This window comes from Plectropomus leopardus, chromosome 14 (genome assembly GCF_008729295.1).
Source record: "Plectropomus leopardus isolate mb chromosome 14, YSFRI_Pleo_2.0, whole genome shotgun sequence".
In the NCBI taxonomy this organism is placed as follows: domain Eukaryota; kingdom Metazoa; phylum Chordata; class Actinopteri; order Perciformes; family Serranidae; genus Plectropomus; species Plectropomus leopardus.
The window spans coordinates 20,521,825-20,549,252 of NC_056476.1; the positions used below are offsets into that span (position 1 = coordinate 20,521,825).

The 27,428-nt window shown below is 39.4% G+C and overlaps 3 protein-coding genes across 5 annotated transcripts; all 3 read right to left on the reverse strand.

The window, feature by feature from the left end:
* Nucleotides 1–1,296: 1,296 nt before the first annotated feature.
* On the reverse strand, nt 1,297–10,047 carry ccdc28b (coiled-coil domain containing 28B). Of its 2 annotated transcripts, none has more exons than XM_042500906.1 (6): nt 9,811–10,047; nt 7,788–8,209; nt 6,490–6,659; nt 6,096–6,250; nt 3,475–3,497; nt 1,297–2,559 (listed from the first exon to the last, which is right to left on the reverse strand). In XM_042500906.1, exons 2-6 carry the CDS (start codon nt 8,021–8,023, stop codon nt 2,505–2,507), a joined length of 639 nt encoding a protein of 212 aa, XP_042356840.1. In that variant the 5' UTR covers nt 8,024–8,209; nt 9,811–10,047; the 3' UTR covers nt 1,297–2,504. The 2 variants fall into 2 exon arrangements, with proteins under 2 accessions (XP_042356840.1, XP_042356839.1); XM_042500905.1 differs by having other exon boundaries at nt 9,795–10,047.
* Nucleotides 10,048–11,711: 1,664 nt separating this feature from the next.
* tmem39b (transmembrane protein 39B) lies at nt 11,712–18,941 on the reverse strand. Its single transcript, XM_042500687.1, has 9 exons — nt 18,788–18,941; nt 17,351–17,563; nt 16,969–17,188; nt 16,310–16,393; nt 15,407–15,561; nt 14,038–14,371; nt 12,458–12,645; nt 12,244–12,364; nt 11,712–12,092 (listed from the first exon to the last, which is right to left on the reverse strand). The coding sequence occupies exons 2-9, from the start codon at nt 17,479–17,481 to the stop codon at nt 11,859–11,861; spliced, it is 1,467 nt and encodes a 488-aa protein (XP_042356621.1). The 5' UTR covers nt 17,482–17,563; nt 18,788–18,941; the 3' UTR covers nt 11,712–11,858.
* Nucleotides 18,942–20,537: 1,596 nt separating this feature from the next.
* Nucleotides 20,538–26,136, reverse strand: khdrbs1a (KH domain containing, RNA binding, signal transduction associated 1a). 2 transcript variants are annotated; one of them, XR_006106526.1, is made up of 11 exons: nt 25,798–26,136; nt 25,135–25,262; nt 24,479–24,595; nt 24,247–24,393; nt 23,987–24,111; nt 23,366–23,627; nt 23,147–23,223; nt 22,988–23,049; nt 22,689–22,863; nt 20,883–20,944; nt 20,538–20,799 (listed from the first exon to the last, which is right to left on the reverse strand). XR_006106526.1 is itself a non-coding variant. In XM_042500935.1 (9 exons), the coding sequence occupies exons 1-9, from the start codon at nt 25,937–25,939 to the stop codon at nt 22,754–22,756; spliced, it is 1,170 nt and encodes a 389-aa protein (XP_042356869.1). In that variant the 5' UTR covers nt 25,940–26,136; the 3' UTR covers nt 21,873–22,753. The 2 variants fall into 2 exon arrangements, 1 of the variants encoding a protein (XP_042356869.1); XM_042500935.1 differs by lacking the exons at nt 20,538–20,799; nt 20,883–20,944 and having other exon boundaries at nt 21,873–22,863.
* Between the last annotated feature and the right edge of the window lie 1,292 nt (nt 26,137–27,428).

Sequence of the window (27,428 nt, forward strand, 5' to 3'; positions counted from 1 at the left end):
TCAGCCGAGGACACCATTTATGTTTACATCTTTTTGACACAAGCACAAGCCTCTCATCCACGAGTAGATGCACGCTTCCCTCTGTGTGTTGATATGGTTGGTGGCTGTAGTTTAGCATAAAGAAAATAGTGTAATAGTGTTTACTGTGGTTTTAAACTGGATAAGGGGGAAGGGGGTAAAAATGAGTTTATTGTTGAGTTCTGCAGGTAGGCAGGGTATCGCTGTGAGGATGAGGCTGGTGGTGAGACGCTGGAGTTAAAATAGTTGCAGCATGGTGGAGGCTGGTAAACCATGTTGCTTATGGCACTGGAGCGTTGGAGGTTGAGGCACTTTAAATGGACAATAAAAAGCAAATTGTCACAAACCAAAAACACCAGAGAATGACACTAGCAGTTTGTTCACTGGAGAAGAGCCAACAGTACCACAGAAAGGAGCAGAAACAATCTGGCAGCATGAAAGTGAGAGTCCAGGGTTTTGAAGCTGCAGTTGATGAGTGAAATGAGCAGCAGGTGTGCATGCAGAGCTTTAGCACCAGGAAGACACACCCAGCACACAAACACAGCAGCAGCAAACAGCCAGAAAAAACAGGAAAAATGTGAAAAAACACACAAATCCGTACCACCACAAGTCATTTCTACATGAAACAATGTCTGTGGATTAGCTTGAGTTACTGGGTCATGATCTCTGAAAAGAGACCTTGCTGTTGTGTTTTTCAAATGTTTTTTTTGTGACTACTTGAGAGAAAGCAGACATCTCTATGGCTGATATCTCCAACACTTTACACCAAAACCATGATGGTGAGTTCATTTGGGAAGATGGAGATGGCAGGGGCAGGCAGGTCTTACAGGAAGACATTGGAACAGCTGGGGCTGTGAAAAGCCAGCAGATGACTGAATGGGCTTGCTTGGCAGAGTGGGGGTTCAAACGGAGGTGCTGAGTTTGCGTGGAGGCAGAAGCTTGTGATCTGAGGCACAGGAGAAATTTAAAAAAAAAAAAAAAACAGGCTCAAAAACACAAGGAAAGTACTCTGGTATCAAGCTACAGTGTAGCTGAGTCCTTGATACCACAGAGTGAAACAATCTGGCGATGAGTGAGTGATGCCCCTGAGTTCTTACACTGCATGGTGACGAGATGACTGAAGACAGGAGTGCAGGTTGAATCAGGAGCCGGGTGAAGGAGAGCCGTCAACACACAGACACACAGGGGAGATGAAAACATGAGGGAGACAGGGAACGCACACAAGGAAAACCTGGAGTCACGATTGGAGCAGTGACAGTTACCAGTATTAGAAATGTGTTCAGACCAACTTAGAAAACATATGAGACTCATATTACATATTGTATTAAATGCACCAATGCTTTAATGTTTCACTAATACCACTTTAATTGGCTTGTCAGGGATTAAATAATTTGGCCAAGGTACATTGCTGCCAACTTTGGAATTAAATACAATGCAAATCATAATCTCCCCCCAAAAACTTTAACTATAAAAGTAGCTGCCGTTTTTTTAAATTGTACTGCACAGAGATTTATTCCGGCCACATTACTGTGCTATCCAACACAGTATCACGAGAGAGAAGGTCCCGCGACCTTCAGTTACAGTAGGTGGTTTAACAGCGTTTCAGCAGCAGGGTGGACGAGCTCGTGCTTGGAGGGATGCTGCTACTGAGCCGAAAGGCAAACCTGACAAAAATCCTCTGACTCAAAGTCATTTTAACCCACCAGTGTCAACAAATACAGTAGCTGGACTGCACATTGGCAAAATATATAAACCGTTTTACATTAAACATACATTTTGTGTCTTTTCACGCAGTCCCTTTAAATGCAGTTATATCAAATTCGCCCTGCTTTTATGAAATCCAGTCCGTTTCCCAGTATTAAACTTTAAAAGCAAAGCTATAAAAATGACGGAGCATCTTCAGAATAATAGCAAAAGTGAAAACTCCCTTCAAAGTTCTGAGCTAACCACAGTGGTGTTGTCAACAAGGGTCAAATGAGTTTGCTACGTAAGTATGGCTAAACTTTCTCACCTTTGCTAACAGAGACACACCTTTTGAAATGACGCAAAAGACGAGACATACTACAGCTTCCTTAGCTGTCAGGAAATGTGCTTTCTGTGATGAGAGTTGGATCACAAACACCTGGATTCAACTGTTGGTTTCCAAATGATGTAATCGTTAACTGATGCCAAGAACATGCTGAAACCTTAGAAACAACATATTTCATCTAAAACAACAGTTCGATAACCCTCTGATTGTTTCTTGTGCCATGAATGAGGGGTTTATGGTTTTGGTTGAGTGTTCACTAAATGCTCTGCTGTTTTGAGTCGCTATACTGTTCCCTCGGCTTCACCAACCAAATGGAAAAACAGCTCCTCCTCCTCCTCCTCCTGTGGATCTTTCCATTCAGTTTCTAAGGCAGCTGGATCAATGCCATGGCAACCTGGACTGGTAAGATGTTGGGAGAAGATGAGTGTGTGGTCGCCGTCCTCCGCGCCTCACTTTGTCAGGGGCCAGATGTCTTGGGCAGGTCCTGGTTCTCAGCCAAATGGAGCTTTTGTCTGAATGAGGTCCCGTTAAGGATTCACACAGATGGATTTTGAACTGAAAACATTACACTGTCAAAAGAAACTATTTGTCTTAACTTAAAAAGGTTGGTGCCAAAGCTGCCTTAAAATTTGAAGTTAACTGAATTTGAGAAAACAAGTTGAGGTAATTTTATGATTAAAGTCAACTTTAAACTTGAAGGCAGCTTTGACACTAGCTTTTCTTTGAGTTAAAACAAATAGGCTGGACTGCATGAACATGGATTAACTTTTAAACCTGATTAAATCACGGTTTAAGTTTAAACTGTGTTGCACCAAACTTTAACACGATCTTAAAATGTAGAAAGATTACATTTAAACCTCTCTTTAAATCTCAGGTTAGTTTTTACTCGATAGCACCAAAACTTTTAACTCAAGTTCCTAAAAAAAAAAGTTGACAGACAGACTCAACTCATTTAACTTTTTCGATGATGACGATGAATTTTCGTCAAGATGCCAGCTCACCGAGGCCAGCTGTCAAACATAGAAAAACATACAGAAATGCTGTTAATGTTTTTTTAATCTTATATGATTTGGCAATATTGTTCCAGGCCAGCAATTTTTTCTCAAAGGAGGAATAATTTGAGCCTCTCTGCCGAGTCATCGTGAGTACCATTAAGAGAGCAACTTTTTTTGCGAGATAGCAAAAATGTAATCCTTCTTGTTCCAGAAAAGCAGTCATTTTTTCTTAATACACCAATGAACGGTTACAGTTAAATCGGGATTTCCTCATTTTAAACCTCATTTTACTAAACTCTGATCAGATCTAATCTTAGATTAAATTAATCCTTGTTGGTGCAATCCACCCATAGTGTCTTTTTACAGTGTTTTGGTCTGCGCCTGGAGTGCTGGGCGATTCTCACAAATACACATTTAATTAGGAAAGGATACATTGAGGTGCTGAGCTCCTCCAGCTGCAGGAACAAACGGGTGAGAGGTTTATAGACAATAGACACAGACAAAAATAGAACATGCCGTGGTGATACAAGAGACTAATCACTAACTGTGATCATATTACATAACAGCCTGTGTGTGTGGGGTCAATATTTGAATTAAACTCCCATCATCCGACTGCACTGTTTATAGAAGCAACCAGTCAACTTCCCTTCTTATCCACACAAAGGACTTCACAGCCCAGGTGCTCTCCAAGTTTTTCTCCTGCAATGTTTTTACCGCCTGCTATAGTATGTCGATAATGCCATGCTATAGCAGGTGGTAAAAACAGTCAAAAAGTCATCGTTCCAGATGTTGCTAAAACTTATGCTACATTATTTTGAAGATGTTTATGGTGTAGAATTTCAAGAGAACAGTCCAAAAAGCCAACATGTAAAATGTTGAAAAATGGCTAACTGTAGTATTTAGGGTTTAGGGTCGGGGTCAGGGCTAGGGTTGGAGTTAGAGTTCGGAATGAATTGTTCTAAATGTAAAAAAAAAAAAAGTCATAATGTAGCATTTTGAAGAAGTTTTGGGTATAGAATTTTAAAAGCACAGTCCAAAAAGTCAAAAATTAAAATGTTGAAAAAAGCTATACTATAACATGCGGTAAAATCAGTCTAAAAAGTAATCGGCCCAAAGGTTGATAAAACTTATGGAACAGCATTTCGAAGAAGTTTATAGAGTAGAATTTCAAAACAACAGTCCAAAAAGTCAACATTTAAAATGCTGAAAAAGTCATACTATAGTATGGCGCAAAAAGCCATACCATTTGAAGAACATTATAGTATAGTGTTGACTTATTTTACCACATTATAGTACAGAATGTGGTAAAATCGGTCAACAAAGTAATCGTTCCAGATATTGATAAAACTTGTGGTACAGCATTTTGAAGTTTATAGTGTAGAATTTCAAGAGAACAGTCCAAAAAGTCAACATTTAAAGGTAGCTTAGGTCATTCTGTCAGGTATAAACACCTATCAGAATGGCCAACCACCTGTATAAATAGAGTTAAATGCAGAGTAGGCCATTCTGAACATTTTGATAGTTGAATGGTTAAAATAGCTGAAAGTATGCCAAAGTAGTTAAATGCCAAAAAACGTACGGAAGGTGAAATAATAAGAAGAATAAAGATTTGAAGAACAATAATGTGAATGCTTCTGCATCCACACTAATAATAATAAACAGGATAACAATAGTGTGGATGCTTTGAAGCATCCACGCTATTGAAGGCTTTTTCTCACCTCCCTCACACACAACACTGCAACTTCCCCTCAGCGAGCATACCAGCCGCAGGCGAGGGTAACTAGGAGCCACACAACACACTAACAATAGAAACTCTTTGAAGGCATTCTTGGACTACACACCGCTGTTTGTGCTGTATAATATTTAACATTACAGCAGACTAGAAACTCAGCAGAGCATGGAACAATTTTAGTGCTGCTGTATGACTTATCTCCGACAGACATGTCTGCTTTATTGGAAAGTTCACAGCTACGAGTGAATGGAAGTAAAAATAGCTTTGTTTCATACAGCATACAGTACATCAAGAGCTTGACTCATTGTTACTGCACTGTGATTATTGCATTACTCTCCTGACCTATGAGGCTCTCTATAAGGGCAAAAACAAATGACAGTATTTTACTATTCTCCTGATGATAGATCCATTGACACTTTGTGGTCTGCTGGTAATGAAATAGGAGACCTCACATGACTTAATAGCTGAATTCTCCTCTGGTTTTATATTATGTTGTTTTTAAGGATAAATAAATAGTTTGGCTTTGGCCGTAGTTAGGAATATGAACAATATACGTGGAACAAGCTGTAAATGCATTCTGAGATGTTCGTATAAAGTCGAAGCTGTAAAATGCTCTGACGCTCTGTTGGTGAAGACTGTCAGTCATCCAGGTCGTGTTAATTTGAAGTACTATACTGTATGCAACTGGACTTGCATAAGTTTCACAGAACTTCACTGAGCCTCTCAGATCAGAGGTGAAACCTCTTCAAGAAACTCAACCAAGTTCAGTTGCCTGTGATAATAGTACTTACAAATAGCACTCATGTTATATATTTGAAATGTGCTTCTTCTAATCCATCAAGCTTATATGAGAAAAGAAATTATGAGATTGATGTATATGAATCAAAAACTGAGAACCAAACTAGTGGAGGGGTTTTTTTCTTAATATGTCTCACTGGTGAAAATATGATTTATGAAGTAATTTAAGTATTCTGTTTGCGTCCTTTACGCCATAGCCTCAAGCTTTGCAGTTTGTAAAAACTAACAGGGAAACTTGCCTCACCCTGTTAACCAAACTAGAGTTTTAGTGTCATGTGACGATGTTTCAGTGGCTTGACCTTGATGGAAGAGACAAAAATAAATACAGGATTTCTTGCAATTTAGGTGGCAGTTTTAGCATTCATAAAAGGCTACTTAAAAGTTACTTAATAGGCAAAAACTTGAAGGAACTAAACTTAAATAAAAGCGAAAAAAAAAAAACAACAGAAATTATGTATCTCTTGCTTATCGAAAGAAACAATACAGATGAGGATGAGCTTTGGCTGCTGTGGCGTGTGCTTACGTTACAGAGCAGGTGCTCCAGGTTGTGGTCGGAGGCACACTTCTTCTGGTCCTCTGAAAGCTCCTCCACGTGGCTGTCCAAACTGAAATGCAGTCGGGCCAACTTCTCCTGCATCTCACGCACATGTTCCAGCTGCTCAAAGGAGCACACCTTACCTAGAAAGAGTTAAACCAGACAGGTGTAGCTTTTGTAAGACACAAGTGTCATCTGTTTTGGTTTCAGAAAGATTGTGGCAAAGTCAGAAGTATTTCCATAGCACCAGATGTGTAAAAATAGACCCGCAGCTATTTGATTTCAGTCTGATTCGTTTAACAAAGCCACTTTTCAACTGGCTTTATTTTCAGGCTGTAACAGAATATTCCCTGGGTGGCTGCTCTGATCAAGGTTATCTTACCGAAAGCCTGTAGTTTGCCTGAGTGGAAGTCATTGAGGAGGTTGAGGAGGCCTCCTTCCATCTCTCTCACGTCTGAGACATCTGTGAGAAAGGAGTGCTGCAGGGGGGAAGACTGGACGACTTTACTGGGCCCTGCAGGCTGGGGGGCCCTGGGCTTCTCCTTGTGGGGCCTGATGACACAAACAGAAACATCACGCTCATATCTAATGGGTTGTTTTAATTCACAGACACCATCACTTAAAGAGTGGCGCGGCCATTAATTGTCTCATCACATGCAAACGGTACTTTTGCTACATTTCAAGGCGAAATGCATCTTGCCTTAGTTATTTGTGCGACTCCCACAATGACGTTTGACAACCCTTAAAATGAGACTTGGCTGATAAGACTTTGTAGTTTTCAGAAGAAAAATAACACTATCCTGCTCTTAAAAACTGAAATATTGAATTCATAAGCAATAAAACCAATAAAACCAACCCATTCTCAATTCAAAACATTTACGGTTTTTGCTGCCACAGACTTGGTCTGGTATAACCAGTAAGTCTGTGGCAACAAAAACTGCTAATGGTTACTAATGTTAGAGAACCTAAATAATACAGTTTAACAGACATTATAGTCAGTTTACTCATTTTCTGACTCTTATTATATTGGCTTACCATAGAAAACCCCATGAATGACTCCTAAAACCCAGAAATCTGTTCGCATGTCAGCCCCTCCAGTTCCCTTGTGTCAAAGTTTATGGTTTTTTTTAATGTGTTTTTTTTGGTGAGAAGCCTTAAATAAAGTCTGTGGTTAACACAAACTTAAGAGACTTTCACGATTTGTTCTCCAACATAAAATACATCAGTATAAACCCCACTGACAACTTTGAAGCTTGTATGTGTTTTAAAAAAGGCAATTGCTAACAAATGCCTAAATCAGACGACAGAATGTCCTCACACTGAGCCGTGCCGATCTTGTCTTTACAGCCTCATGGTAGCAACATGACTGCAGTGTAGTTTTTTTATAGCCTAGCAATAGCTTTTTACTTCTGCCGATTAAATTTAGGCTTCAAAGATCCTAAAAGTGGCATTCATTTGTGGAGATTATGTTGCTGAACAACACATGTAAGTATCATAAACAATTGTTTACCACTGAATTTATTTTCTGCAGTGTTGGTGCTGTAAAGATGAAGCTGTGGTGGAGATACTGCACACCTTGTGAATATGATGATAGGAGACAAAAAATGCAAAAAAAAAAAAAAAGAAAAACAATTCATGCAGCAATTCTGGGATATTTTGTTGTTACATTAAGAAACAAACCTGGTGGTTTTTGGTGGCGCTACGACAGCTGTGAACACCTCTTTGGGCTGCCCCGGCGCTCCTATCGACCTCTTGTACTTGCCTCTGTTCTTGGGGGAGGGGGGCTGCGGCAGGCCGAGAGAGAAGGTGGCACTTTTGCTGGCAGGCAAGACGGAGAGTTTGCGGGGGTTGATGGGGGGAGGAGGGGGCTGCGGGAGAGACACCTTTGGGCTCCGCTTCTTGCGTTTGTCCTCCATAATTATTTATTTTCTAAGAGAAGCTCTCTGGGGTGAGATGAAGGGGCACTGCTTGGTTGGTGTGATCAGGATGTCCTGCAGCAACAAAGGTAGGAAGTTCAAAAGCAGCAGTCTCCCCCTCCCTGAGAAGAGGATGGAGGTTTCTGACTGTGCCAAAATTAGTGCTGCAGCTCAGGATTCTCCGCTCTGCAAAAAAAAAAAAAAAAAAATTAAAGATGCTCTCATTAGTTTAACAGCATCCGCAATATATCTGTCAGAGACAAATCTAAATCTTCTGAAGGGATGCTACTACATTTCAATAAAAAGTAACAGACTACACCACTAAATCACCTGCCTAAATGGGATTGCATTAAGATGAAAGTTTTAAATGGAAGCGTTTTTCTTGCTTTTTTCATAATGCCTCCCAGGTGTAAAAAAAGAAGAGGGAAACAGTGCCCTAGAAAGATATTTTTAGAGCAGCCTCAAAGACGAAATACCTTAGAGAATAAGTGAGAACTGAAGGACACCCTCCATTAATGTTTTCAGAACAATTTCTAATCAAACAAAGTCATTATATGCTCGACAAATGATCAAAAATCCAAAATGGCTACACTGCAGTAGGTTTTTACTACATGAATGGCTGAAGTGCACATGGAGGTAACATGAGTCCTGAGAGGAGTATGCTGTATGTTGAACAAATGGACCTAATGTACACAGCTTTCAGACAAATAGCTGAAGGAGAAAATCAATATTAACTGCATTATTACAGAGGCTTCCCCATGGAAGGATAGCGGAGTTTAAAGGTCTTACCCTTATCTATTTACACTCACTGAGAGACCAGAAAAAACACAATTTACAGCAGCGATACTCAACTTACAGCCCGCGGGCCAAATCTGGCCCCCAATAGGACGCCTGGCGGCCCCCCAACCATTTTCTAATTCACATTTTTGTAAGAAATGTTATTGACACTGGGAAATGTTCGCACTTTTAGAATACATAAGGTGCCAGAGTGCATAAAACAGCATCAAAAGAGAGCTTGTTTATCAAAAAAAAAAACATGCTAGTGGAGGATCCCCGCATCCCCCAACAGAGGTTCAAGCTGAGCCACTAATGTCAGAAAAAAAACATCCTAAAATCCTAGAAATGTCCTTATTTCCTAGCAATATCCTTAAATTCTAGAAACATGTATGGGGTTGCTGTTACTGGCCCCTGGCCTCCGGTCACTTTGTAAAATGACGTGCAAAGCAAGTTGAGTATCCCTGTTTAACAGTGTAAAGCAAGCCAATAGGAACGAATAGTCCTCTAATACTTAAATTGTGAATTAAAGGTCATATTACAGGACTTGTAATGGACTGCAGTAGTTGTTTATTTATAAATGTTTTATTTTATAGCCTGTGAGGCTCGGTGATATTACTATCTCCAAACTATAACAGCAGCAGTTTATTCTTATATCGACAGACAAAGTGAATTGGTTGATATTATTGTGGTCTATTCCCTGTGCCTCGATAATGCTGTATCCCATCACAGCGGGAAGAAACCACTATTATAATATCTGTTATCTCCTTAACACTGCGTCAGCCTCCGTTCAAAGTAGAATCCAAAGATGGCCCCTACAGTAATACACAATGGCAACTTTATACGCTGAAATCCTTCTTTACTCAGACTACATCAATACTACATAGGAGCCTCTTTAACTGTAATGCGGCGACAGCTGTTTGTTACAACATATTGGTGAATTCAGTGTGAGAGAGGACGTGTAAACAGATTTATCGAAGACACAAATACGACTTACCGAATCAATTACGCACCAGAGAGCAGACCGGCTGAGCACGGCGTCACATTTCTCCTCCCGCCATGTAAAAACGTTCAATTTACCTCATTTAAATGAACCTTTACACACTAAAATCGTGTTGAATTCTCCGCTCGGCATCAGTGTAAATGAACGTTACTGATGAAATGCAAGCGCGCGGCATCGATACGCTCGGCGGCTCGTGCGGAGCTGTCGTCTTTATCCGTCTTAAAGGGCCAGTTCACCCCGGTGCTGTGTGAGCCAGGAGAGCAGCAGCCCTGCAGGTTAGTGTCTCTGTTTACTGTCACACAGGTGCAGCCAACTACATGAACACTGATCAGGTGATGATGCAAATATCCCTCTTGTATCATAGCCTGGAGGGGTTGCCATTGTTCGTACTCAGCACCTGAAAATACAACAAACAGACCACATGGTGACGCCAATGTGTCATCACTTTCATTGACATCTTGAATTATGTCAATAACTCTGCACACAAGACTCATTTGCTATTCATCGGCAAACACTGCAGGTAGAACCAGTTGAGCAGTACTCATAATGCAGATTATAACACTGGATTATGATTAGTGATATATTCAGCATCACTAATGATGCAGCAACCGAAGGCTGGGCTAAATTCAACTACAAGTATAATGGTGGTTAACTTAAATTCATAGTAATATATCGTCATTTATTAGTTTATTTATATTTTGCAGTCATAATTTGAATCTGCAAAGGGATTCATGATGTCAAATGAATGCAGTCACATAAAATGTGTAACGTGTTTCAAAATCTTAAATTTAATGTTTTTACATACGTTTTCATGATCATTTTAACCATATTTAAAACTTGTTTCTGAACAAATCATCTCTTTCTTTTTAAAGCACTGCAAGTTAGCATACATGTGGTCAACTAGGTTTAATGTAATAATTGTTCGAGTTATTAGAGTGAGATTTTGTGAGTTTTTTCTATATTTTGCCTGGAAAGTGAGTGCAAAAAATGTGTAATAATAAAACGTTGGTGGCGATTAAGACCTCACAAATTACAATTTAAGATTATTAAATTACTTAAGTATTATAAAATAGAATTTCTGACAGTTTAAGGACCCACAGACACCCTGGAAATGTACTGAAGTTATATAAAGATGCAAAAAATGGAAATACTAAAGTAGAGCACAAGTACATTAAAATTGTACAGTAATTGATTAAATATACTTACCAGTTGTTGTATTGAGTTACTTTTCATCACTGTATATAGTCTGAAATCAGTCTAAATTTCTCAAAATGCATTATAATCTGAACCGTACACAACATTCTCTATCTTTACACTCAGCTTAGAAAAGGGGAAATTAAACTGCTGGGGGAAAAGGAAAGAAACTTCAAAAAAGCAACAGAGGAGGATTAGTTCAATGCAAGTCCCCCAGATTTATAAAAATAAGCAAATACTATGGATGCAGAGAAAGGTCATGGTAATTTCAGTTTAATAAGTGTTTCATTGAATTAGTACTGAATCACTGAATTAATAGCATGGAAAACATTTCTTGAAAAGCATCCATCTGAATTCATGTGTTGATGAATGTCCCTATGTAAAATTGCATGAGTGTAATTTTAAGTTTTGAAAATTCAATGTGTGTCATACTGGATTCACATTTGAATATCTACATTTAGTATTCAGAGGTGACTAATTGTGATTCTGTGTTAATAATTGTTGCTTGCAATGCTAAATAACTGAAAAAAAAACATTTAATGTTGTAATTCAGCAATTGTGCAACATTAAAAACAAAGTTCTCAGCAATTACAAGTCAAGTAGTGCACCTGACACCTATCTACTGATCATTTATTTATTTCACGTTTAAACCACGGAGGCCTCTTGTGGTCAGGATGGAAACACACACATTTTAGTCAAATAAAACAAATGCAAACCTTTAAAGTAATACAAAAATATTTATTTTTATTATGGCAGATCAGAACAAAAACGTGACACAAAATGCAGTTTGTAGAAAAAATACAGAGCTCTTAGGCATGTTTGTGTTGTTCCAAAGTGAATGTGGCCCAATAGTAAAACTCAAGTCTAACTGACTTTCTGGTCTGATGAGCTGTTTGAGTACGAGTATGCCTTTCCTAGGACTATTCTGTCTCTGAGGAGCTTGAAGAAAGCGTAGTAGTTGCTGAAGAGAATCAGAGCCAGTGATATCGTCTGATGCCACTTTTCTGAACATATCAACGAGTAGAGCTGGTAGAATATCATGGCGCCTTCCAGGATGATGAGTATGTTCAATATTCGTAAAGGCTTGTTGAAGAAGAACTAGGGGGGAGAAAAGAGACAGGATGCAGTCAGTCATCAGATAAAGTGTGTGGAAGTGGCAGCTGTTTTGAGATACCGCAAAACACGGCGTACAGGAAATTACTGGCAACTGGTATTGTTCTTCAGGACCAGTTCATTTGAGAATACTCACATAGAAGCGATAATGTGAAACGTCTGATGGAACCGCAACGTTGTAGTGACCCATGGCTTTGTAGACGTTCTTATTATGTTTAACCAGGACTCCCTGTGGCCACATGTACTCTTCTGTCCATCTGTGCAAAAGAGACAGCAGAGAAAATTAGGATCAGAGTCGAATGAGTCTAAATTGATGTAACGCCGCATAATAAACTATGAGCAGTACATACATGTGCTGAAGAACGTTAGAGCAGAGCGAGGGGTCGACTTTCTGCCAGCAGCCCAGATGAGCTGCAGCTTTATGAAGCAGGTCACAGTACCGAGGCGGCAACAAGTGCCTCATGAGGATGACTGACGTACTGACTGACACCAGGATGAACAGTTCACAAGACCAGCGCTTGTCCACGTACTGTGTGCTCTGAATGGAAAAAACACAGGCGGAAAAATTAAAAGCATTATTAAAGCATATTACTCTGAAGTTATGCGTTTTAAAAGTTACAAGAAAAGGAGGTCTATATGATATTCAAAGCATACTGGGTTTACAGCAGTATACAGTGGTGTAGGAATGAGCCCTGAAACCATGAAATTGGTATTTTATCTCCCGGTTCCCTCGTCTCAAAAGTTAACAGGGTTTTTGGATGTTTTTGTTTTGATGCCTGAAATAACGTCTGTGTTTTACACAAGCTTAAGAGACTTTTACATTTTGTTCTGTGACAGGAAATACGTCTTCCTACTCCTCAGTAAGAGTTGCAATGGTATGAGACTTTCACAGTTAGATAACTGTCTCAGAAAATATTGCAGTATCACATTATTATTATTATCATTATTATTATTATTATTATTGTTATTATTATTAGTTATGACAACATGAGTGATTTTAGTTAAACAAAAGTTTAATTACTATGATTGAATCTTGGAACCATACTTTTGAATGATGGTATGTGTAAAAAGTTTCCATTTTGAAAAGAACTAAAAAAAAAGAAAAAAGGAGAGATTCTCTGTCCCATTGTTTTATTTTTTCCGATACTGTAGATTAGCAAATGAGCACAGTTTGATTACCATCAATTTTCATATCATAGTATACCTGGAAAACGATTTACCGCTGCAACTCTACCTGTGAATTTAAAGCTTTTATGCATCTTGAAAAGGCAGTTACTAGTAAGCGGATAAATAAGACTAGAGTGTCCTCACACAAAACATGGCTTTATGGCCTGTTGTAGTGGTGACAGTGAAAGTCATGCAACCCAAGAGTACTTTATTTATAAACTAATGTTAGCTTTATGCCTCTGGCAATTACATTAAAGCTTCAAAAACCATAAAAGTGGTGAACATTCTCTTGCTGATTATCGAACTGAACAGAACATGTAAGTATCATAAACTTCTACTTGCCACAGAGATTTTCTGCAATAATCAAAAATCAAGTGGAGGAATGCTATTGCACCCCTGCAGCACTCTGCAAAACCATGGTATGAAAATTGATGGTTATCAAATCAAGTACATTTGCTTATCTGTGGTATTGGGGGAAAAAAAGCAACCAGATGGAGAATCTTGCCTGTACACACAAACATCTGCTTTCCTCCTCAACTGTCTTTCAGACTTTTAATACATACTTCCATTAAAAAATATTATTTCAAGTTTCAATTATAATAAAGTGTTTGTTCAACAAAAAGAAAAACTTCTATAACACATATATGGCAGTACTGTGAAACAGTCATATTTTTTTAGATGGTTATCGTACCAGAAATAATATGGTTTCTGCTATATTAATGCTCTGAATATCGCATAGAGCTCCTTTAGGAAACTTCCTTACCTTAACAAACCAGACAGGTACAAAGGCCACATAGTAAGCACTGAGCATCGAGCTGACCAGCACCTCCTTCATCCTCCAGTTGAAGTCCATCTTCAGATACTCCACCTCCTTGCGGATGAGATCCGGGGAGAGGCAGCAGGCGTGCGTCGGCATGGCCTGGACACCGTACAGCTGGCTTGTGTGTTGCTTCCACGTCTCCTTCAACACTGTAAAGTAGTCACGGCCACGGCTCACGCTGCCCACCTCCTTGGAGCCGATGCTGGCGATGGGGGAGAGTGGGCCAGCTCGCCGGAAGTCACAGCTCAGTCGAAAGAACGGAATATACATCCCGAATCTGCAGAAAACATAATCCATTTCGATTCACTTTTACAACAAAAAAACCCTGCAATCTGCCTGATGTGGCTCCAAGTTTCTCATCAGTTAGAAACTGACTCAAAAATCTAAAGAATACAACTTCATGACAATGTAATGCTTACTTTGATTAAAGTTAAACTTGACCATCTTCTGCACGTCACTGCCTGTCAACGGTTTGATATACTGATATACTGCTGCCACTCACGTCGAAAGTGTCTGCAAATGCAGACACCATATCAGGGCTGCTGTGACTCAGGAGGTAGAGTGGTCTGTTCACTAATCGGAAGATCGATGGTTTGATCCTTGGCTCCTCAAGTCTACATGTTTAAGTATCCTTGGTCAAGATACTGAGCCCCAAATTGTGTGTGAGTATTCAGCTGTTGTAAAGCAGGCGGCACCCTGTATGGTAACCTCAGATGAACGTGACAAGTAGTGTAAAAGCATTTAGAGCGGCCAGAAGACTAGAAAGGCACTATAACAGTCCATTTACCACATCTAAACATCACAGACTATAAGAGCTTACAGGAAACGAGGAGTACGTTTCAACCTTTCTTGGGTTATTAATATTTGATAAGTAAGTATTTCGATTGAAGACAACAAACACCAGATCACTTTCAGCAGTCAGATCTCAGTTCAGATTAATTTTCACGCAAGTACAAACTTTTTGCCGCCCACATATACAGCTTTTTCACCAACGGTTTGTTTCAGCAAAAACTATTTTCAAACACATTTGATATCCAGCTGTATGTAGTGATAAGAGAAAATATGAATGCAAACACACCAGCAGTAACCAAAACAAATGAAGCTGGGGAACACAAAACACGAAATAAAATCATTGGAACTTCAACAATGTGTGTGAGCAACATGGAAAAAATATCTTCTAAGTGGACTCTAACTTGACTGTGTGAGTGTTAATTAGACATTTCAAGTACAGACTATAGCATCACTGTTACTAAAAGAATCAGCTGAGGAGACTGAGACGGCCCCTCTGCTTTTTCTCCCTGTGCGTACTTACGGGTAGCAGAGGAAGAGCAGGCTGAGGACAGAATATGTTCTGAAGAGGTAAATGAGGGAGCGGCACAGACTCCAGCCCGTCAGCGTTAGCACAGCAAACCGAGCCATCACCAAGAAGATCGAATGAGGGAAGGATAGTTTCCCACTCTGTGATGCCTGAAGGGGAGAGGAGACAGATAAAACAGTAAAATGTGTTGATAAAGTTCTGCCATTACACCTTCATTCAACACATAGACACAATCAAAGACGTAAGAGAGAAACAGAACAGTGGACACAGTACAGTGTGTTTCCTTGACGATCTCTGAGAGCAAAGATGAGTCTGAGGCTTAAAAAGAGCACGATCCATTTTCTTAAGTCCAGTATCTGCAGCAGTTTAAGTATTTTTTCTTTGGTGCCTTGCATCTAGGCATGGGACAATGTGAACATCTGATTGGTCAAAATAATAGCAATTGACAATCATTATATTATCCCCCAAAATCATCAAAATATGCTTAAAACTCTTAAAATGGCACTTAAACATCCTGGAATCACTTTCCCTTACATTTTGTTTAGAAACAATATTTTGATTGCATCATACATAGAACTGGACACACTTCTGTTTTAAGTTAACACGTTCTAAATAAGAATAAACGACCTTAAATAATGTTATCATAAATCAGCTTTTCCTGCATAAATAAATAATAAATACATTTTAAAAAATAGCAACATTGTGTGAGTTTGTTCTACCATCGCTGATATTCACCAGGATAAAGATATTACTGATTATCATATTAACTGAAATCCACCAGGATCAAAATGTTTTGAGTATATCATCCCATCCTTTCTTGCATTAAATACAGAATATTTGCTATTTTTATTGAAAAATAAAAACACAAAAGGCAGATGCCAAAAAAACCAATCTTACCTCTTTAACAATTGCTGCAATTAACCTCCTTGCCAGTATGATGATTGTAAACACCAGCATGTTATAATCAATGAGGTGAAAATTCTGTAAATAATAACAATGATTAGTATTATTGTTCCCACTTACATTACTTGTAAAAATAAATAAATACAGCCCTAAAGAGAAATTCAGGCTGTCAGCAAGTAAAGATAAAAACAATAAAGAAACAGTGATCTATGGCAGCCAACACTCTAAAAGACAAAACGACTGCTGAAAATAATACCAAATAACTAGGGCAGGGTATCGTTTTAAAAAAATGAGGCAGAGTCAAATCGGTTCAGTTTTGGAGTGAGTTTGTTGGGACAATTTAATGGCTTGGTGTTGGATGTTAGCCGCTGGTGTTGTATTTGATTGTGCTAACGGGGTAGATGTTGAAGTGACCACTCACTGGGAGGAGAGCGGCTCGAGAGACGGCAGCAACAGAAAGTTTGCTGATCTGGCAGGCAGTCGGGATGGTCTGAGATCGAATGCAGGTATTGTTTGACTGGAGATATTTTGATTTTACTTGGTACTGAGTTATTTAAGTCGATTCCCTAAAAGTATCAATCACTGATACCCAGCCCTGCAGATAACCATAATTAACATGATCATCAGTCACTAGCTGACAGCTGAGGACTCACCAGTGATGTGTGTGAGGGAGGGTGTGATGGAGGGTACCACCACACAGTCTTGTAGATGTTTACATAATGGACAAAGAGGGCGATGAGGTGGCAGAAGAAAAGGTGGAGTTCAAACAGCACATTACGATCCACAGATAACTCTGGGATCTTACAGTGCTTCAGAGGAACCACTGTCTGTGCAGCCAGCGGGGGGCTGGACATGCATGTCCCCGAACCATTCCTGCAGACAAACAAAGTCATTCTGTTGTAATGTGGACAAACCGGGGTAAGACACCTTCATGATGAGGTGCATTCCTGCAGCCCAGGTGAGGGAAAATCCCACCAGACTCTGACTTCAATGTTGACATCTTAACTCTCATAGTGTTTGTTAAACAGTGTTTACCTTGTACGAGATCGCACCCCTGTCACCGGGGAGCTGGTCGAGTGGTTGCCATTGCTAACCGAGCCTGGTTCACTGCTGAGTGGAGGTCTGCAGTACGTGGTACGGTTCGCCCCTCTCCTTCCACCAGCCATCGCAGACACACCCACGGCTCACTTCTCCCAGCTGTGTGCCTGGTCTTATGATTTCTCTCCTTATGCTCGTACCTGTTAACAACTAGGCAAGAGTGCAGGTTACTGTGAGTGAGATCTAGAATGATCTCAATCACAGTAACCTGTTGATCTAGAATATCCAACAAATACTTAATAATGTCTGTTAGCAAATGGCTGTAAATTTGTGATACTCAACAACTTTTGGCCCATGGACCAAAACTGGCTCCCCAAAGATTTTCTAGTTCACAATAAAAATAAAGTGATTCACACTGGAAATTGTTTCTGTACTATAAGTGTACTTAAGGAGCCAGAGTGAATTAAACAGCATCAAAATAGAGCCTATTTATTTAAAAAAGTGCTGGTGGAGGATCCCTGCACCCCCTGACAGAGGTCCTAGCTAAGCCCCTAACTTCCTATGATCCTCGAAATGTCCTAAAATCCTGGACTCGTAATAAAATCCTCGAAATGTTCTACAGTAATTACATATTAATAACTTGGATGTAATACAAATACAAAATAAAAAAAGTTGACAAACTAACTAAAAGTTGCATGTTTGCCAGGTGACCAGGTTATCTGTGGTAAATCGTAGTAACATCCTGAAATCAAAGAAACATCCTAAAATCCTGAAAATGTCCTAAAATCCCATTAACATGTAAGGGGCTGCTGTTATTGGCCCCTGAACCCCTGTAATTTTGCAAAAGTAGTTCCCAATCAAGCATTGTAAGTATCACTAGTATAAATTATCTAAATCAGTCTGTGATATGTATCACGTAGGATAGAACTGACTAATGCAGCATCAGTCACTTATTAATTAAGTTGGTCAGTGACTGTATTAATCACAGAGCTGACAATAAATGTGAAGTTGCATAATCATAACAACATAAATTCAGACTTGCAAGCTAAAGATTTAATGGCCAGTCAAAGCCAATGCAATCTGCAAAATCTCCCTAATAAATACACATCACACAGCAAGTTTGCACTAGCTGCATAGCATCTTTAATATGGTGCAAATTTTGCGGAAGCTGACACTACAAGCTAGCTAAATAGCAACATAACATGCTATCTTCCCGAGTTAAAATGTTTAATGTGGGCCCGTTTCCGGTCGAGTTGTGAGGCAGGAGGCGACAACAACGTGGACCTGTACAATGAGCGACGGACTCGGATCTGTCCGCCAAGACCATGCTTGATTAAATACAAAGATTGAGGCCTAGGCTAACAGTATCTCTGACTAGCTAGCTAGCTTCCTAACAACCTACCAAACAGGCTAGACAAGAAAATGTGAGCTTACCACAAGCAGTCGGTGTTGTCAGCGTTACACGCTGCTCCGCTGCATAAATAACGAGTTAAATGCAATAAATTTTCAGAATATGTATTGAAATACTGGCGTGTTTTCCGTTGAAATCAGCGGAGACAGTCATTGTTGATGTGAAACTGGCCGCTGATAGATGGGGGCGCGGATATGTTCGCGAGCTGTGGGAGGAGAGTCCTTTAAAGGGACATTCCGCCTATTTTCACACAGCCGCAACAAGGACGGGACAGCATTGTGTTTAATGGTACTGTAAGCCAGGGGTGTCACATCTTTTTTTGAATGGGGGCCAGAGTAGATAAAGTGAAAATACGTGGGGGCCAGCTGCTTATTGCACTTTTTGGGTTATTATAAAAGAATCCCATTAAAAGACACAAACGCAACTGTTCACCTTTAAGTGAAAAGGTAGGCTTTTAACTCTCCATTGATGCTGAAAATGTGGCCCTCGCTTAGGCTGTATGCTTCTTTGCTGCGGTCATGTCTGCTACCTTAATATCTGGCGTTAAGTAATTGTTTTCTGCTGCTTGTGTACTGTCTGTTCATGAAAACACAAACATTTACTCCTGCATAATTCCTACCTGATGCATGCCTGCAATCTGTATGTTGGTCCTGCCATTGTGAGGTGTGTGAAAAAAAAACAGTGATCTTGCTTTATTAACCAATATTGTGTTAATTATATAGTGTATTTTTAAAGACAATCCAAGGGCCATTCAAAATCAGGCTGAGGGCCACAGTTGGCCCCCGGGCTGGACTTTAGGCATGATTGCTGTAGGCATAACTGTATGTGTTCATGTTTCTTTGGGGCTGTTTCAGCTGAATATACAGTTCTTCGTTTGTTTGATGCGCACTGATTCTGGAAAATGTCTTATTCATATATGTGTTACTATTTACAGATGTTTGCTCACAATTTGATTTCTTTCATAGCACAGAAAAAGTTCATTTACAGAAAAACAACACAAATAACAGCAATAAAAATTAACAGATACATATTGCAAGGAAACTTGAACTGAATACAATTTTTAATTTGTCATTGAGTCATTACTCTTTCACAAGTCACATACTGATAGGAAAAGTAATAACTATGAATAATTAGAAAAAAAGAACTAACAACAAATTTTGCTTAAACTTTGCATAACCTAATATTAGTTCTAAGCTTATCTAAATACAAATAGCATTATTTATTTACTACTGAAACAACTGACCTGGGAGCTGGTTGATCCATATTGTAGGTCCTAAACATTTTACAGTATCCTCAAGAGATACGACTTATTAGAGATAACATGGAATCTCAGATTTTGTGAATGTGAAAATACATATATATGCACATATCTCAGTAATATTTTTTTCCAATATAAAGACACAGATCTGAGTGCTTCACCAAAGGCCCCAGATCCCTGTGTTTATATATATATATATATATATATATATATATATATATATATATGTATATATATATATATATATATATATATATATATATATATATATATATATATATATGTATGTATGTTTTTTTTTCTTTATGTATGGTTACTATTTAAGAGGTTATCACTTTCTGCTTCCAACCTCTCCTGCACAATGTTTAATTTAAAAAAATCTAAATAGCAAGACTGCATATTTTAATTTCTCCTTTTCGGACAGCAATACAGACAACCATCCCACACACATTAGGACAGAAAAGCACTATACACATTTAAAAAACAAACTTTTATTTGTTTTTTTTCTTCATAAAAATGCACTTAAAACATCTTGTGTAAAAATACTCTAAATCTGGACATTGAATAAAAAAATTCCACACGATCAATTGTAAAAGTTCTCTCATTGCTGTAACAATATTTCAGACGAGCAGAGCATTTTCTGAGCAGTGATAGAGAACGCTCCCTCTACACTTTTTCTTAAAAAAAAAAAACAGGAAAAACACTCGGAGAACAAAGAGGCAGTGAGTCTCAGAGACACTGCAAGGCCTCTGCTCTTTCCAGGGACTTTCAATGGACCTGTTAAAGACAGAGACAATATTTTAGTGACTTAACAGCAAAATGTAAGGCTTAAACTTATATGCAGTATCTTTTCAACTGACCATAAAAGCCTGGTGAGCAGGAGTTCAATGTGCCAACTGAACCTACACAGTTCTCTGACAACCTAGGAGGAGAAACAGAAGTGAGATCTTGGACACACAAATGTCCAAATGCACACAGTGAATAACACACATGCAAAACTAACTTTATACTACAAAAATATCATGCAACTCAAGCTGAAGGGTTTTTGTCCACCAATGGGATATTTTATCGCTTAGAGTACAAATACTAATTTTCATTCATCTACATTCTACAGAAATTATCAAGATGGAAATTGGTAAGTATTGAGTGAAATGAATGGCCCATTATTTGGTTTTATTTGAGCAAGAGTTGCATCACAACCATTTCTGATTGTTTTGTACGGCTTATTTTGCTCGGAAATAACTACAGATAGCATAATTTTGTACTTCAATGTTTTTGATATGTTTTGGATGACTTGCATTACTTGATGTTTTGCACAGAAAAGAAAACAAAAATCTAATAAATGAGTGTTGGGGTTAGTTTTACCTTCTTGTGGCGATCTTTAGGCTTTTAGAATCCTCTCCTCTGCGATTTTTTTCTTTTATAAAAACCAGCCAGCATGACTTTGCATCAAAGTCAAGTAAGATCCCTGCAAGCTTGATTTGAAACTGTTGAAATTCAGTTATTTCAAGTGGCTGAAGATACACTGCTCTCTTGAGAGCTTGAATAGATACACTAACTAAAGGTTAATGACAATACATGTTCAAGCACTATATCATTCTCAAATCAAACATGTATTTGGCAGCACATTACCTCAAGGAATGATGAGCTTTATTTTTTTTTTTTTTGGAAGGTGACATAACAAGTGTCATTTAGATAAAGCTCATTGTCCAAACACTGCTTTTGTATTTTTTGTCAGGCTGACATGGATACATACAGCTTTTTCAGCGTTGTGGAGAGACCACTGAGGACCACTTTCACAAACTGAAGGCATTCCTTTGGTACAACAAAGGCAAAATACCATGTTTAGATTGATTAAAAAGAAACTAGAAACTTTATTGAAACACGCACTGCAGAAAAACATTTTGGGATATATTTAGTATCCTATTTAGCCAAAGGTACACAAGCATTATGCATTTTGGAGACGGCACGGCTTAAAGCATACACAGTTGTCCTAAGATTATGTACAAAATATTGAGTTGGCTGCAGCTTTCCTCACACACAGTAAGGATTGTTAATCCTTCAAGCTTTACAAGAATTAGTCGATCAGTGTTGATTTTCCAAGTAATAATCCGACAGATCATTACATACCAATTGTATAGTATAGATAGAAGCATTTTTCTTTCTCAAAAAGGATTTCAATTGCTTTTAGGAGACTATAACTTAACACAAGACTAGATTTGTATTGTAGTATAAACAAACATACGATAAGACTTTTGTTTTTAATCAAAACGGTTGTATTTGAGTTGGTGACTAATCTATTCTAGTTATAGTGAGGTCACAATATGAATAATTTTTGTCCAGTCATGAAGGACTTTTAAAATGCAGCCTACTTGGGAAATTTATCGCCACAATCACATTTTGTTCATGGACAATTAACTTAAATAATAACCATCAAATAGCACTAAAATGTTACTCCTGTTCCTTTTGTTGAGTTTTTGTCACTAGGACCTGCCAACTACGCAACTGAAACAAACATTAAATGGAAACAGGTAAACAATGAAAAACCTTCTCCATGTTTCTCCCCTGGCACGCTATGATACATCCAACAAAACTGCTCTACTGAGTTTAAAAAACAAAAATAAAAATAAACCATAAAAAAAGGGAACAAACAAGAGGGAAATTACTTTTGAAAAGTTCAGGGAGTTACAATCTGTGACAGTTGCCATAGCAACTCTCTACCAGTGGCCGTTCAGTATCTTCCATAAGGATGCTCTCTATACGATCCCTTTGAATTCCTGGCCGGTGGGGCTTTGCCTCCACCCCCAGAGTTGGACCATGAGTTGTCCCAGTCATCCTGACCTACAAAAGACAAAAAAAAAAAAAAAGAGGGAACAAAATATCAGTTAACTGCCTGAGGGAGGCAGACACTAGTGGGTTTGTGTGCAACGCAGAAAGACAAAAACAGAAAACCAACTTATCTTACCGTAAGGCTCATATGCCGAGTCCTGGGCCTCTCCGTGTCCGTAATCGTAATATTCAGTATCCCTGTGTGCGTAATAAAAGTGTTAATATAGTGTTCTCAAGTTCACATTTAGTCAAGATTAAATGGGGCAGAAAGTCACCAGACTTAGTTTCAACATACCCAGGGGCAGCTTGTTGGTTGTAGTAACTGTCGTATCCTTCATAGGAGGGCTCTGCATACGATTCATCGTATGGAGGCTAGAAAGATACAAATGAACAGTTAGACAACGTCAAGTGAGACACAAAAGGAACCCACACTGCACCCTGATTTCAGTACAGGCAATTAATTTTAAAAAAAACAAACAAACAAACAAACAAAACTAAGACTTATGCAACTTACGTAGTCCTCATATCCATCAGCTTTGGGCTGCGTTCCTGAATTAGGACCCTGCTGGTGGGACATGCCTGAAGCGGGGAGCATCCTGGGAGCCCCAGCTGCAGGGGGTCTGGAGCGGGCCGCTGAGCCACCCCTGTTAGGAGCAGAAGATAGTCCACCCCTACCAGATGGTGCACCTCTTGGACCATTTCCCCGTCCTAATCCTCCGCGTGGACCGCCACCGCGCATTGCACCTCGAGGGCCCCCGCGTGGCATCCCACGACCCCTGTGGAAAGTAAGCCGGATTGTAAAATGTGAGAGACCATAGAAAGCACCACATAGAAAACCAAATAAACAAGAGGCTACAGAGGGAACACAATAAACACTGCATAAAAAGACAACCGGTCTCATTCATGAAATGTTAGTAACCCTGAGCAGATTTACACCCAATTTGCATTTACCCCCCCTCCCATTAACAGCCAATGACCACCATAATAAGAGACCAAATGTGTGTGTTGAGTGCACATTTTACAATATGTTTCCATTGAGCAGGTACGTGTGGTTGCACATAACAGGACTACACAGAGTGGTGCCAGATGAAGCTACAATGTGTAAAAAGTTACTTGTTATGAATCAGGATCCTACCTTGGTCCAGCACCAGGTGGTCCACCTCTGCCTCTTCCCATGTGACCACCTCGCCCCCTGCCTGAGCCATCCTGGGATCCATTCAGGAAGTGAGGATCCATGTATGGGTCGTGCTCACCAGGTTCCTACAGACAAGACAAAAACAGTCAATTATGCATGATATTCCCCTGGTGCAGCCTACATATCTGGGGTGCAAACATTAAGGAGTACACTAATGTTTCTGTAACTGCGATATGATAAGAGGTTCTCTTTGCACATACCGGGATAAGGAACTTCTTGACCTCCTCCATGGCATGAGCCATGCGCATGTAGGCCTCTGGTATGGGCGCCATAACCTCAATGAACACATGCAGTTCCATGGCCAGGTGAGCATATTTGGCCTCACCACCCTTCCTCAGCTCTTCCTCCTGATGAATATTTAAATGCAAACATCAGAAAGAATACCAGACATCCGCCTTTCACCAGTGCAGCAAGGAAATTTTCTACACATACCTTATTCTTGTCCCTCATGGAGCCTTTACCCAGAACCGAGATCTTGGCGCCGGTCTCTTCCTGGAGTCTCTTGATTGTGCTGCCCTGAGGTCCCAAAAGCTTACCAACAAAGTTGACCTGTAGGAAATGTTTTAGCAGAATTGCAGCATTGTTTAATTTTTCTTAACATAGTTATCAAAAGGCAGCACGTCACAGGTAACTATGGCAGGTGGCGTAGCATGTTCCCACATAAAATCAGGTTATGGCAGTCATATTCAGCACAAAAACCACCCTTCTCTGCACCACAGTAGACGCCACTGCCCCCCCCCCCCTTTTATTTTTTACAAGCTGCATGCTTAGACTACTGCAAAACTATTCATGCAGAAACAAGCTTAGTAGGGCACTGAGCGCATGACTTGCCCAATTCTGGGACAGCAAAGCCGCCAGAGGAAGAGAGGGTGCTTCAATCAGACCGGATTAGTCTGACGTCGCCAGACGCTTGAGTACATTGTGTTTGTACCCCTATTATATATATTTAGCCCCAGATTGAATTAAAAAACATAAGTAATTGGATAAGTTAATTCAGAGGAGCTAATCACTACCTGAAGCATCCTCAGATGACCTTCTGGCCAGAGAAATCCAGCCCTAAATTAGAAAGGAAATCTGGAAACACTTACCCTTGGGTACTGCTTGGTAGGAATGAGCACCCGCTCTTTTAGTTTATGATTTCTGGTAGCAAACAGGTCCAGATAGGTTTCCTTCTCTGGCTCTTTCTTGGTTTCACCTTTCTGAATCCTCTCAATTTCTGCAGGCGAAAAATAAATATGTTTTGGGTGTTAGGCATGGGGTAAGCATGGATGCGATGACCAATTAGGATACACCCTCATGTGTTTTCGGCACAATAAACGGCCACATCAGCGATGATCCCGCAGCAGCCTGAAAATCAGTCTACTATAAGCTCATTTATGTTCTGTTAACTTTAGCTGAATACATCCTTAAAATCTTCTGCAGCACACTTTGATCGTTAAAAGCATCTTTGTGTTACGTAAGTGATAAACGGTATAAACGTGATTGAACAGAGATTACTAAAAAAAACCCACATATTCATGCACCCCATATGTCGACTTACTGTGTATTAAACAAAACCTGATACATTTTCAACCGTGAGGATTTGACCCACATCGCTTACAAAACCACGTGCACATTTCACCATTGTTCAGGCCTGTTACGCCCGCTGATGAAAAGAAACTAGGCCTCGCGCCCTGCTAACATTAGCTCGTCTGCTAGCCTCAGTACAACAATAATAATAATAAAAACAAAGACGAAAAAAATCCCATTACCTGCAGAAATGAGTTTCATGGCGTGCGTGAACGATGAATCCAGGCTGTCTTTTTCAGCGAGGAGCTCCGGCAGGTATTTAGTGTCTTCCATTTTGGTTTTCTTCTGCGGGGTTGGCTCTATGGCGGACTCAAAATTACTCATCACGCTCTGGCAGGACAGGGTTAACGAACAAAGCCTGGCTCCGTTCGTTAGTATCACCTTAAAAGAAAAGACGACTGTGGTGCAATAAATGGTCGAAATGCAAAGCTCGCCGGTGTCTTTGCGATGCAGGCCGCCGCGCTCTCTTCACTGGACAAAGGAGGAATGGCGCAGCTGCATTTCAATGTGGAGGGAGGAAGTAACGCAGGAGGAGACAGTGACGTCACACCGGAGCGCACCAGGAGCGCACCAACGTTACACTTTCACTCCCTCTCCTCTAAAATCATGCATCAAATATATCCGGGGAAAATAGAGGAGAGGTTTAGGCTTGATACTAAGTATTTCTGCTCTTTCTGAAAGTGATCGGAAGAAATGATCAATCGCTTGTATTTACCAGAATGTTTTGGATGGATGCTCCACTTTATGTTAGAAGGAAAACTGCAGGATAAACACATTTTTATGGATTTCAAAAGCAAGGGGATGGAGAAATACTTTTTTGTGTGCAATTTCTTCTGTTTATGGGAAAGTTCCACATCTTCAAGAGGAGATGAGCGGACTCAATACCAGACCTTTTACAGGTTCTTTAATATGGCACCACAGTAAGAGGCCTTAAAAAGGAAAAAGACAATTGAGACAAATATTATTTTAAAAAAGATTTCATATGAACTGAAAGGGGAAATATTTTGATTTTGTAATATATATATAATTTAAGTAAATTTTTGTTTTTCTTTTCTTTAATTCTTTGCTATACAATTTTCAATCCAATTTTAATGTTATTTATAAAGCCCATTATTACAAATCTCAGTTTGCCTCAGAGGGCTTTACAGTATACAACATCCCTCTTAGATCCTCACAGCGACTAAGATAAAAACTCCCCCCAAAAACAGGAAATTGGAGAAACGTACATGTGCTCCTGGCATATTCAGTTTGTTGTATGTATATATTTTTGTCAATAATGAATCTAAATTTAAAAACACATTAGGGTTACATTTTGAAAACAGTTCATGTACAGTCCTGAAGTGAAAGTCTCTCACCAACATGACAAATTTTGTTTGCAAAATGTTCTCATAGTCACAAAACATTAAAACATGCAAAAAAAAGCAAATATTTCTGTCAAACAAGACAATGCAGGCAGCCAGACAGACCTATGCATGAGGTCCTATTATTTTGAGCTGAGACACTGTTAATTTCTTTTATTTTGTGCCATTTTCCCCTCTTTGAATGTTACTGTTGTGCTCATACTTTGTTTCTTTCCTTTTGTACAACACTTTGTAACCCAGGTTTTGAAAGATGCTTCATAAATCCAAATTTACTAACTTGAATTTTTAATGTCTTGATTGCAGACTTTATACAAAATTTCTGGACCTTTACTAATACCACTAATTTATGAAAAGTTTGGAGTATAATGAATCCTAAAATCAATCTTTCCATTTTCTCATAGTCTCTCTGGTGGTCACCTTGAACTTTTAAAATGGCATATACCCATAACTTG